The sequence below is a fragment of the Macrobrachium nipponense genome, chromosome 15 (genome assembly GCF_015104395.2).
Source record: "Macrobrachium nipponense isolate FS-2020 chromosome 15, ASM1510439v2, whole genome shotgun sequence".
Lineage (NCBI taxonomy): Eukaryota > Metazoa > Arthropoda > Malacostraca > Decapoda > Palaemonidae > Macrobrachium > Macrobrachium nipponense.
Genome location: NC_087208.1, coordinates 16,363,222 through 16,375,218, shown reverse-complemented (window position 1 = coordinate 16,375,218; position 11,997 = coordinate 16,363,222). Strand labels below are relative to the sequence as shown.

Genomic DNA, 11,997 nt, shown 5'->3' with positions numbered 1-11,997 from the left:
CGTACTTGCCGTCTCTCAGATGGCAGGAACAGTCTAAAATTTGAGATAGCAAGCTTGATATGAGAAATGGTATATTTAGAATGATTATGCACTGTATTTTATAGTGAACCAGAGATTACAGGCAACATTTCTAATGGGTTCCAAATTGCTTTACACTTTATATTGAAGTCATTTGTTTACTTTTCATGTATATGAAATTTCATGGCATTTTATACAACTAAAAATAGTCAGAGAATGGTCATCCATAGTTCTGAGTGACCACTGACCTTGACTCAGGGAAACCATGAAGTTACGTAATGCAGACAATTCAAAATCCACTCAAACCAGTTAGTGTACTTCTTAATTAGTGTTCTTGGCACCCAAAATATCCCTAGACATGGTGAATAACAACAGTCATCAAAATACTGCAAACTATGTTGTGCCTAGAAGAAATTGCATTTGAACTTGAACCAAGTTTTATTGTTAAAAGGTTGTCTTAAAAAAAAAACTCCATTATCTCTTAACAGCAATGTAACTAATGCTGAATATTTACTCTTGGTATAAATACATTACAATTTTTGCCTAGAAATACTGATTGAGCTTAGATTCATCCAGTCATGTATGGGGCTCTTAGTGTTGTGTCAAACAACAAAGTGTATGTAGCATGTGTTTAACTGACAGGCATTAGTACTTTTAGATTAATGTATGCAACTTAACAGGTTTTATAATTGTATGAAAGATGTACATTTTCATGGTTTTAAACCATTTTTTTTAGTTGTGATATTTGGTATTCATCATTTTAGTTCAAATAATCTAGTTTGTGAATAGTATTGAGGGATATACTTTAGCTAGAATTAACTTAATTTTTTTCAACCAATTTGTACATTTCCCAACAGACTGAATCTACTTACCCTATTAATGCCATTCCTTGTCAATCATTTGAACTTGCAGGAGCCAGAGGAAACTAACGGGAATGCTGGCGAGGTGAAGTGATATAAAAAAGCCTCCGAATCTCATTCTTAGGGCCAACCCCAGCCTGCTGCAACTTGAACAATTCTTTTTCGCATGACTACATTTACTACTTGTTATTCTCCTACTTCTACTGTTTCTTATTGCCAGGAATATAAGCTGCAGTCCAGTTATATCTCTACTATAAGCACCTCAGATTAGTATTAGTGAAATGCCAAAGTATTAAGATTCCAATTAGAATTTTTTTACTTATCATTTTGCATAGTCTATGAGAGAGCCAAGTGACAGTGTTTCAATTTTTTGTTGACACTTAATTAGCTCCATTTGTGATGGTCTCACCTTGAAATGACCAGTCTTATTTCTGATTCTCTATTACCCATTTTACTAGTGAGAAATTTGGCATTTCACAGATGTATTTTTTATGTACTAGACAAGTTGAACCATGATTGATCAGATTTTGCTTTTATTTTGAATGATTTTTTTGAGCTGGAATAGAATGTGTACAAGTTTCCATTGGCTGTGAGTGTGCAGGTGAATGAAGGTGTTAGCACCACTGGCTGTGTGCAGAAATGTAATAGGAGAATTACGAGGCTGATATAGGAAGTGCATTTGAGATAGTTCTAGTTCCAGTAGTGGAAACTTTACATTAGCAACTGATGGGTTTGGAATTTATTGGTTCATGTACTCTCGAGGTAGCCAGGCTTCTGTTAGAAGATCTCTGAAGATATGAGAAGACAATCATTGGTTCTTAGGTTAATAAAAAGCTGTTTTTGTATAATGTGAACTAGTTTCCTTTAATATCCTTCATTGACACTGCTGTAACTACGTCTGTTAACATACAATTTCGTAATTCAGCAGTATACCAGAGAGAACTTTTTTTACTCATTATTCAGTCATCCTTCATTACTGATATAGCAGAATTGATGCATATTTCAGTCTTCATGACTTATACATATTGTAGTAATGATTTTCTTAATTCATAATTCACTCACAATTAACTGGAAAATAGATATAAACAAGGCCCAAATTGTCTTGTGTAGTATTCACTTTCTGGTATTTCACTGGAACATAAAGTACTGTAGAATAACATATCTTCAAAGAATGCTGCAATTGTTTGAGCTTTGTAGAAGGCAGGAGTGCACGAATTTGTCTGCGAGGAGTGAATGTGGTGTCTGACTAGAGATTTGAGCTCTGTGCCCCCTTTTTAGAGATTTACTACTTTCACTCCTGTAGAATTTTCTGCATTATCTTTTTTATCTTTCACCTGACTTTGCCCCCAAAAAATAAGGATGCTGTCTTGAGGGTGTAGCATTTTTTGTTTTTGTTTTGAAAGATGTCACATATTTTATTCCACTTAATTTCAATGCTTTTCTTTCGCTCCCCTTTTTTTTACACACCCCTCACAGGAACAGAACGACGTGGCCACGGTGAGTCAGGCCAAGGTTGAAAAGTTGATTCATCACAGCAACGGCTAGATCCCATCGCATCGTGGACTTATCCCTTTTTTCAGTGCTTGCACCTGCAGTTGGCTCCAATTGATTTTTGCTTTGGATATATATCTGTTTCTTATAGTATATGATATATTGCAGTTAATTTTGCATTATTATGATATACATACTGACTTCAACATTAACTGTCTCATATGTGATGAATAATTATGAATAGCCTAAACATTAAACATTCAGCCCGAGAAGCATTGTTAATTGGTGCCTCCTGCATTTTTCAGTAATTTTTGCATCATGTATATTTAGCTTTAAGGATCATAGCAAGAATACAGATGTCCATATGCTATTTTGTATGACAGCTGTGATCAGAGTTCATCTTTGTATTTGATGGCTCGGTAAAGACGGCCAGCTTAGACAGTGCCCATCTTGATCTGCTAGTGAAATACTATTTATATTAATTATCATTATTATTGTCATCCTTATAATATATAGGAAATGCATATTGCACTAATAGTACATACAGTATTTTAGGTATACGTATGAGGCTCCAGTTTTGTAGTCTTTTCTTATTATTATTTTCCAATGTGGATGTTTCTTTTCGTACAAGAGGATAGATTTTGCCATAGGACTCAAAAATGTGACTTTGCTACTCTGGGAATATCGTAGGTTAATAGAACAGTACTTTATGTATTGTAGAATATATATGAATAGACAGAAAGCTTTGCGGTGCTACTTAGACCGTAATTTATTGTATTCAATTGTACTGTATTGCCTTTTTGCATTCTGTGCCCTTTTCTAGAGGTGCCATATGCACCTGCAACATTTCCAGGACATATGGTACAAATACAACATATGAGAGGTATTATTTTAAGAAACTCATAACGTCACAGTACACAAAGGCCATCTTAAGGATCACCTGTCCTTATCAGATACTTAAGGATACTTATGATCTTACTGAAATATCCTTTTAATAACTTCATTTTTTATTTGCTGTAGTTGAAGTCAAAGTTTTATGTTACATCATGTAGTAGTAGTCTGAAAAAAGTTCCCATTAAGTTTTTACTAATTGTCTTTAGGTAGAGCTTGGATCTTTATATTTTGATAAAGCTAATATCCTGGAATATTTACAAAACTGCTTATGCAGTACTTAAAAATTGCAAGCCTTTTACTGATGATAAATTTGACCTTAAATGGAGTACTGTGAATGGATTTTGGACGATTCAGAAGTTACAGATTTTTTATTTATTCAAATAATTTTTTTGATGTTTATTTTTCTATGTTTTCTTCAGATTTTTTACTCCATATAACCATGTTTATCTAAACATTACAATAAAGTAGTTCTAAATGAGTAGATTTGCTGCTTAATTTGATGTTAAATACAATATACAGAGCATACCTGCAATCAAACAATATGATTTTAGATGCACTAAGGATCTTTATTCAGTCGCTTAATGTTCTGCACTCATCCACTAACATTTAAAACCTGTTTAGAATATTTACAACTGTTTCAGAAGTAAAACTGAAAGAAGATATCTTAGTTGTAGTCTCTCCTTTGTATTATTGTCAATACGTATTTATTGTATGTCATAGTATACTCTACTTATACTACTGTTGCTTTTAGTTTTATTGCATTGACATAACTACCATGCTCAGACATTTTTGCATGAGTTAAGCTTATGTTTTAAGCATGTTAAATATGTCCCTTTTGGAACTGTCTCCTAATCTTGGGAGTTGCAGTGAGTTTGCTTGAAACAAACACTCTCAATTTACTCTTTCAAGTTTTCGGTTATTCTTTCTTTTCACTGGAGTTATGAATTCAGGTATTTATGTATTCATCTTGGCACTTTTATTTCCCTTAACATTCTATTCATTATTTCTGCATGTAATATCTTAGTTTTAATGCATGAGACTACTATATATGCGCAAGCAGTAATGTTACTTAAGAGCCCTTTTAAATTGTTAAGTGACTAAACTTAATTTATAATCTTTTTAAGTTTTTTGTGAGGTTCTATTCACTACTTTTTAACATGTACTGTATTGGTTTTTAATATCTTACAAAGTATTTAATCACCCACTATAATAATTTCTAATCACTTACAAAATATTACCCTTAATCACCTACAAAAGATTACCTGTAATCACTACAAAAATTGACTTCTAATCACCTGCAAAATTTTGTTGTAAAAAGATTTTTTAACACCTTTTGAGGTCATTGACTACTGTACTAGGTAGTTTTTGTTATACAGTGTAGGGAACAATATACGTTATGTACTATAGGGCAGAAAGATTTCTGGTAATTCGAAGTACTTTGATGAAGTTTCTCTTGTAATTCAGAAAGTTCATCGTCTTGTAACAGTCATTGGAAGGCCAGCCAGTGGCTGAAGGTTCTAGTCGAATTATTGGAAGTTCATCTGTGACGGGAAGAAAACAATCTCCTAAAATCAGTTGGACTAATCTTTTTCTATTTTGCAGGAGAATATGGGTGATGGGGCTGGGGAACCCAGGTCAGAACTGCAAGAGCTGCAGTTCAAGTCCAACCAAGCCACAGATGAAACCTTGGAATCCACCCGTCGTATGTTGTCGCTATGCGAAGAGGTATGTGCCATTTTCAGTATATTAAGTATACATGTTTTGAAATAAAAACATAAATACTGTCTAGAGTAAATAATTTTTTTAATACAGTACATGAATTTTTAGAGCTTGGGTTGTTTTAAAGTTGCTATTGGTGATAAGTAAAGTACTAATATTTGTTGCATCTTAATTAAGCTTTCGTAAGCAATGGAAATTCTTCCATAAAATAATTTCCAAACATTTTGAATTCAAACTGTGATTCTTCTTCCGATAAATACTGAAACTTCTTGTGGATGGGAAATACTGGTAGTTCTGAAAAGTGTACTACTCAAAGCAAATGCATTAGAATTGAAAACTTTAAAATCAAAACTTGGAAGTATGTTTTATGAATTCTAGCCAAATTAAAACTGTTGTGCATAATTTTGTTGTATATATTTAACCCTTTTCATGATAGGCAAATTTATTTTATTCAGTTCAGATATCTTGTATTGTATGCACAAAAAAATTGTATGTAAACAGAAGTTTAGATATTAGTTGATTTAAGTTTTAATTTGCTCTGAATATTTTTAGTATAGTTCATCGTTAGATTTGTTACTTCAGATGCATAGGAAGCAAATATTGTACGTTTTTTTCTTATGACATACTTTGATGCAGATATAATTTATGTTAGGCATGATTTGCCATAGTAGTAATTAAAAAAGTCGATGGCACTTTGATGTTTTATATTTTGATGGGAATTATTGTTGTATGAAATTTTTGTTGTATTTGTGTAACTGCTGTAAATGACTTAGTACAAATGTGCATATTGTTTTCATGGTGGAAATTTCATAAAAGTTTGAATTAGTATTTGAGATTTACATTATTAATTATTCATTACACGCTAACAGTCAAAGGAAGCTGGTATTCGAACCTTGGTTGCTTTGGATGACCAGGGAGGTGAGTTCATTCAGGAAAAATAAATCTTTGCAAAGCATTTGTATGTGTTAGAGCACTTTTATTTTAAGTAGAGCTTGAATAGTTTGTGTAGAGTTACATCTTACAGCAAATGTTGCAAGGTTCATTTCAGTAGTTTTTCTTTATGCATTTTGATGTCTCTTTAAGGAAAAAGTTTTTTTGATGCTTCACATTTCCTACAAATGTAGATTGGTTTTGGTTTTACGAGTAATCCTTGATGCAGTAAGTAGTAGTCCATTATTTTATGTATCACTGGTTATAAGTACGTTTCCTAAGAGTTATAGTATAGTGTTTGCCTGGGGATCCAGTTAAGGTACGTTAAAACTATAAATGAGTTTCTGGATGTTAGTACTTAATTCTTGCATTTTTCATTATTTGCTTTGTGGTTTTATTTCATGGATTACTTTTGCATTCAGAGTTAAGGCTTAAAATCCAAGGACCCTTGTTAGGATATGTCATTTTCAACAAACAGCATAGATAAGCAAATGATAATTTAGTATCATAAATTGTTGCATAAGTGTATCAATTTTAATTCTTAAATCCGGTGAAGTGCATGTGAAAAAAATGAACATTTTACAGTCATGTTCATACAGGTATTTTGAGGCAAATCATGTAGTACTATTTTGTTCTTGGTGTTTGAACAAAAATTCAGTCCTTTCTGAAATGCTGCAGAAATTTAGTGGAATGTGAAAGAAAAGTGTTTTAACTTCTTCAGAGTAATGAAGCTGGGATAGAGACCTTAATCATCCTGGATCAGCAGGGGGGTAAGGTTTTCGTCAAGTGTCGGGACAAGCTTGTGGTTGTGGTGCTGATTTGGACAAGTATACAGTAGTAAATATAGATGATGGCTTATTTTGTGTGTGTGCGTTTATGAATATATTCTCATATTATGCTCTTCTCCTAAGAAACTTATATACAGTAGTATATAAAGTAAGTACTTGGCATTCGAACATAAGTATATATATGTTGGTAATTCATAAGATGGTAATGCATAATCATATGTGAATATGATTTATGTACTGTAAGGTATTCAGATACTGTATACGTATAGTACACAACAATCATTTACTTAAAAATCAAAACTGTGGATAGTAAATTACCCAGACACTTCATTTGTTGTAAAATAAAGTGATACATAGTTGACAAGTAGGTGCACACACACGTGTTCCTCAAATCTTTGGATGCCTCACAGTCTGTTGGATAACTCTGTGTGGTAGTGAATAATGTTACTTTTTTAAATAAGTGTTTGAATATTGTGAACTCTACATTTTTCTCGAAGAATTATTTTAATCTGTCTTTTGTTATGAGGAAGACCATATGGAGCTGGAGAGGGTAGACCCACTTTTTCCCATTTCTTCATCTTCATATGTGATGAATTCCACTTCTGAAAGACATGAAAACAAATGACAGTCTTACAAGATGATTTTATCCTTCTCCATTGATATTGGAGAAGCTGTCCACTCTGTATTCTCCCAGGTTCAAGTAGCAAAAAAGTGTGATACCCCAGCCAAGAAGGCCAGGTTCAGCTGGGATCTGAGAGTTAGGATTGTTAATGAGGATGGTGATGATGCCACAGACTATTAGAGCTGAACAGAATTAGGTCAATTTCAGTGTGACATCGAATTTATCACTGTTTTCAACTTGGAGTGGGAAAGCAAACCTAGAAACCTGTTAGCTGATTGGCAAAAACAAGCCAAGAAACTTGTTAGCTATAAAATTTAAGACAAATCCAGCCAGGACAGAGGACTGTTCTCACTCATGAACTTCCTGTTGCCATTGATGCAGCAGTCACAATGATTGATAGTTAATGCATGGTAGGAAATTCCATGGGTACAGCCACAATAATCCTGTGGTTCATCCTTAGTTGTTTATGTTTCCCTGCATGAGATTACATTGACTTAACAGGATGACAGCATGTTCCAGCCTGGCACAGCACTCACCTTCAGGTACAAAGTCTCTTGACTCAAGATGATGACTAACTCAGTGGATTGCTTTTTGAGGGAGTTCCTGGCCATTGCAAATTGCTAAGAGAGACCTTTCTTTGTTAGTTAGACAGTAGTTCGTGACTTCAAATGGTGCTCTTCATGCTGGTGAACATTTTGTTGAATAAAAGAAATGTTGTCATGAAGGCCTTTTTGTACTTCTTGTCAGTGAGGATCAATATGAGCTCTGCTTATCAGAATTCATGGTACAAACACCCTCTCATGGGAGCTGATGAACAAACTTAATTCAGTAGCAATGAGAGTAGTATATATGAGTCTTTGATACTGTACCTGCTTGGAGATCCATTGTCACATTCCAGTTATTGAACACAAAGTTTGTACCAGCAGGCAGTAAGGAGGCTGACCACACCAGTTAAAAGAATTGATCCCACAGCCTTGCTCAGGATTCCCTCTGCCAGATGATGGCAGTTACCCTTTCTGTCTAGAAGTATAAGTCATATTATGGGTGCAGAGCCCATGGTAAAAGAAGAACGATGCCAGATGAGTGCTTCTTCATGGTTTTGTACTCTGGTGGAAATTTGTGTTCAGAAATTTCTGATGTCAAGGGATCGTTGGGAACAACGGTTGACAATGGTGATCAAGGAAGATGACTGGCTTCTCAATCTGGAGTTAGGACCCTGGCAAACCCCCTGACTTGATGAAAGTATATATATATATATATATATATATATATATATATATATATATCTCCTGAATGGATTTGCTAATAGCCATGCTATTTGGTGCATGTGAGGTCCTAGTTAAGTTATATTGCAAAATTTGAGGTAAAGAATTGTAATCCCCAAATTGCCCTAAAGCTGATGATACCAGATAATTTAGTTCTGGAGTAGGGGCCCTTTTGCTTAGAATAATACTAATAGTAATAGACAACTAATTTCAGAATTGAATAAGTTAAGACTTATTTTTGCTCTCTTTACACATTCATTGCCAGTATCTTGCCAGTTTCTTTTTAGCTTTATTTGAATTACACTGGCGTGATATTCGGAATTCTTTTAATTTGAAATAAGCCAACTTTTTGGGATAGATATTTTGCCAGAATTTAAGGAATTCATCAAACCAAGCAATACGTATTAGCTAATCAACGAAATAAGCTGCAGAACATTTCGTGCTCAGAATTTCAAGGATTGTACTACATTAGTTATTACAATTTTTATTTTTAGTTAATTACCAATGGTTTCTATAAATATCTTAGTTAAGTAAACCATCATTTGTATGAACTTGCAACCTTAATATATGATCTGATTATCTTTTCAAATTGACAACTAAGCTTTAACTGCAGCTACCTATGTATATGAGAAGCTTCCCAATGTATGTTGTATGTAAATCCACATACCACTACACTTGCTTATGCAAATGAATTTGTACTATTAGGTTTTCATTCATTTGTACAAGATTCTACCTTTTACCTTATGTAAGGTCTATATGTTAGATTGATAAACATACTAACCAAAGTTCCGCTGCTACAATAGATTGATTTGTATTTATTGAAAATGACTCGTAAATGGCAAGTTTAAAGTTCTTTTCTGTACTTTCTTTCATATGATTAATAGCCCTAAAGCCTATAATGTTTTCAGTTTAGCTCTTTTTGTAGTGGTGTAAGATGTTTGAGATTATTTTCTGACCTTTGTACCATGAGTTGGAATGTAAGACATTTAAAAGAATAATCCAAATCTTCAATTCTTATGAAATACGTATAGGAAAATCAGCACCTCGTACAAGAGTTGCATGATTGGATATTATGGGGGAAACAGAAGAAGGTAGCATATGTTTAAAGTATAAATAGAATCAATTGAAATATGAAATTTTTTTAAATTGTGCCAGTAAGTATAGTAAGAACTTAGGTTGGATGCCTATACACATATCTAGTAAAGGCTTACATGTAAGCAAACAACCATGAATTTCATTCTCAATATAAGTGTTGTCATTTTCTTGACCTGCATCTGCAAAACTGTGGTAAAATCTGTATTCACTCTGTACTATAACTAAAAGCATAACATAAAACCATGTTACTACATTGTTGCAGTAGCAACTTTTAGCAATAGCTATAGCGAAGTAAATTATAAAGTAGTTTTGTTGTAGCTCCCCACATATTGTTCTTGTTAATGGAAGCCAAGCAGTACTTACATACATTGGTCAAGTGTCACAACCTTATCTTAAATGAGTTTGTAAACTTGTATCATATTTAACTTTTTCATTTTAAACTTTCTTCGGTGCTGTCATAGTTTACATCCTGATGGAACTTCTCTTCCCCTATAATGTCATTATTACAACTAACCTAAATCATAAATTTTGACTTGTGGTATTTCTCATTTCTTGCTGATTTGACGTTCTCTGTTTTCTTATTCTTAGGCCCAAGACTCTGGTGCTAAAACTTTATATATGCTAGGAGAACAAGGGGGTAAGGGACACTGAATACCTATTATTTTGTATTTGCTAACTAAAAGCTAATTGTTAAGCTAACCTTCAGAGGAGTACACCGCTTGATGCAACATAACTATCGGTTGCCCAATGGTGCTTGTTTGGATGCTTTGGTTAAATAATCTTTCATAAATTGCTCAGCCACTGACTAAACTCTTCAGTAATGTAGCAGTCCTCAACATAAAAAAAAAATCTAGTTACTAAACTGTTGTCCTTAATTGTAAGGTTCTTATGGTTTCATTCCCTAACAGCTGATTGCATGCACTATAATACTGGCAGTCAGAAACTTTCCAGTGAGAGAATTGAGACAGTATGTCCTTTGCCATACACCATAGTACAAATTTGCCATCCTGTGATGTGAGAATTAAGTATTGTCAAGTAATGCTGTCTTATTTTTCTGGAGTTTCTATATTTCTCCTTGGTATGCACATTGATCTGTATAAACTTAGTTTCCATGCTGTGCAAGATGAAACCTTTAACTTTTGAATAAAGTTTTATGGTTTTTCAGGTAAATCAGACTTGTCGTACAATAGAGTGACTCTCACACTGGGGTGATTGTAAAATAGCTAGTTGTCTCAGGCATCCATTAAAATCAGGGATCATGGCTTCCATTCAAATAAGGAATCATAGACTTTTAATGTGAATAAAGCTCATATCCTTGGATTTATTGAAAAAAATGTCCAAGATTGTTGTTTCTGATTTCTGTCCATTTTATTTTTTAACCATAAAATTGTGCTATGAAAATTAAGATATTTCTGATAGTATACAGTTGACCATCCTCTGACTGATATATAGTTGACCATTCTCTTTTCATCTAATAAACTTTCTAATCACATATACAGTATTTTTATTGTATATTGAGAGAATAGTTACCTACTAAGGAATTACATATGTACCAAGCTCTGCCAGAAGATAAAATATTCCAGTGCTTGCCAAACAAATTAGCTATAGGAACAACTCATATGGGTTTTGATACCTTTTTTAAAACTACGTGCTTCCCCCAACTATTGGAATGTTCAGTCACTAGTGGAACAGTATACGTATTTCAGAATATTTAGCTGTATTCTGCACTTTTCATTATAAGATATAAGATAGTCATTTTGAAGGTTAGTAGATAGTTTTTTGTGCATTCTGAAAGTGATGTAGAAAATTTTTTTGTATTTTATATAACTGTGTTTTTGCAAAAATTTCATGTCCCCTAAAGATTTAGGGACAGTGATATTCATTGAAGGTTTTGTTGTACTGAAATTTAGTGAAAGACTAGAAAATGCAAATCAAATAATGGGCAAGCTGAATAAGGTTTGGAAATTTTACTTTGTTAAGATGGGATACATCTTTGTTTATGACAGTAAAGTTTAGCGGTAAAATTTGATGACTGAGGTAATTTAAATGTATATGTTAGCAGTTTCAGTAATTATTTTTATTCTGAAATTATACACAGTATTGGTATATACGTACTTTTTTTTTTATTCTGAAAAAAATGCAATGGTATTATTATGACATTATTATACATACCTGAGGATATTTGTGATTCACCTGCATTTTTTTTGTAATGGTAAGCGAGAAACTTTAGTGCAAATATATTCTAACTTATACAAAAGTTGTGTACTACTACTTACAAAAATATTACTTATAAACTAATGAAACAGCAGAACTCC

General features: G+C 33.2%; 1 protein-coding gene across 16 annotated transcripts in view; it reads left to right on the top strand.

Moving 5' to 3' along the window:
• Positions 1 to 11,997, top strand: part of LOC135227004 (synaptosomal-associated protein 25-like) — a 183,530-nt gene that overhangs the window by 122,870 nt on the left and 48,663 nt on the right. For 4 of the 16 annotated variants that reach the window (XR_010317330.1, XM_064266749.1, XM_064266745.1 and 1 more), the window contains 2 exons: positions 4,866 to 4,988; positions 10,271 to 10,319. Coding sequence is in view for 14 of the 16 variants with exons in the window: in XM_064266745.1 (XP_064122815.1) it covers positions 4,866 to 4,988; positions 10,271 to 10,319 (172 nt within the window). In the remaining 2 variants the exon portion in view is untranslated. Of the gene's footprint in view, positions 1 to 930; positions 964 to 2,354; positions 2,376 to 4,865; positions 4,989 to 5,851; positions 5,901 to 10,270; positions 10,320 to 11,997 lie in introns of all 16 variants that reach the window. The other 12 variants (XR_010317329.1, XM_064266746.1, XM_064266742.1 and 9 more) reach the window with 7 other exon arrangements.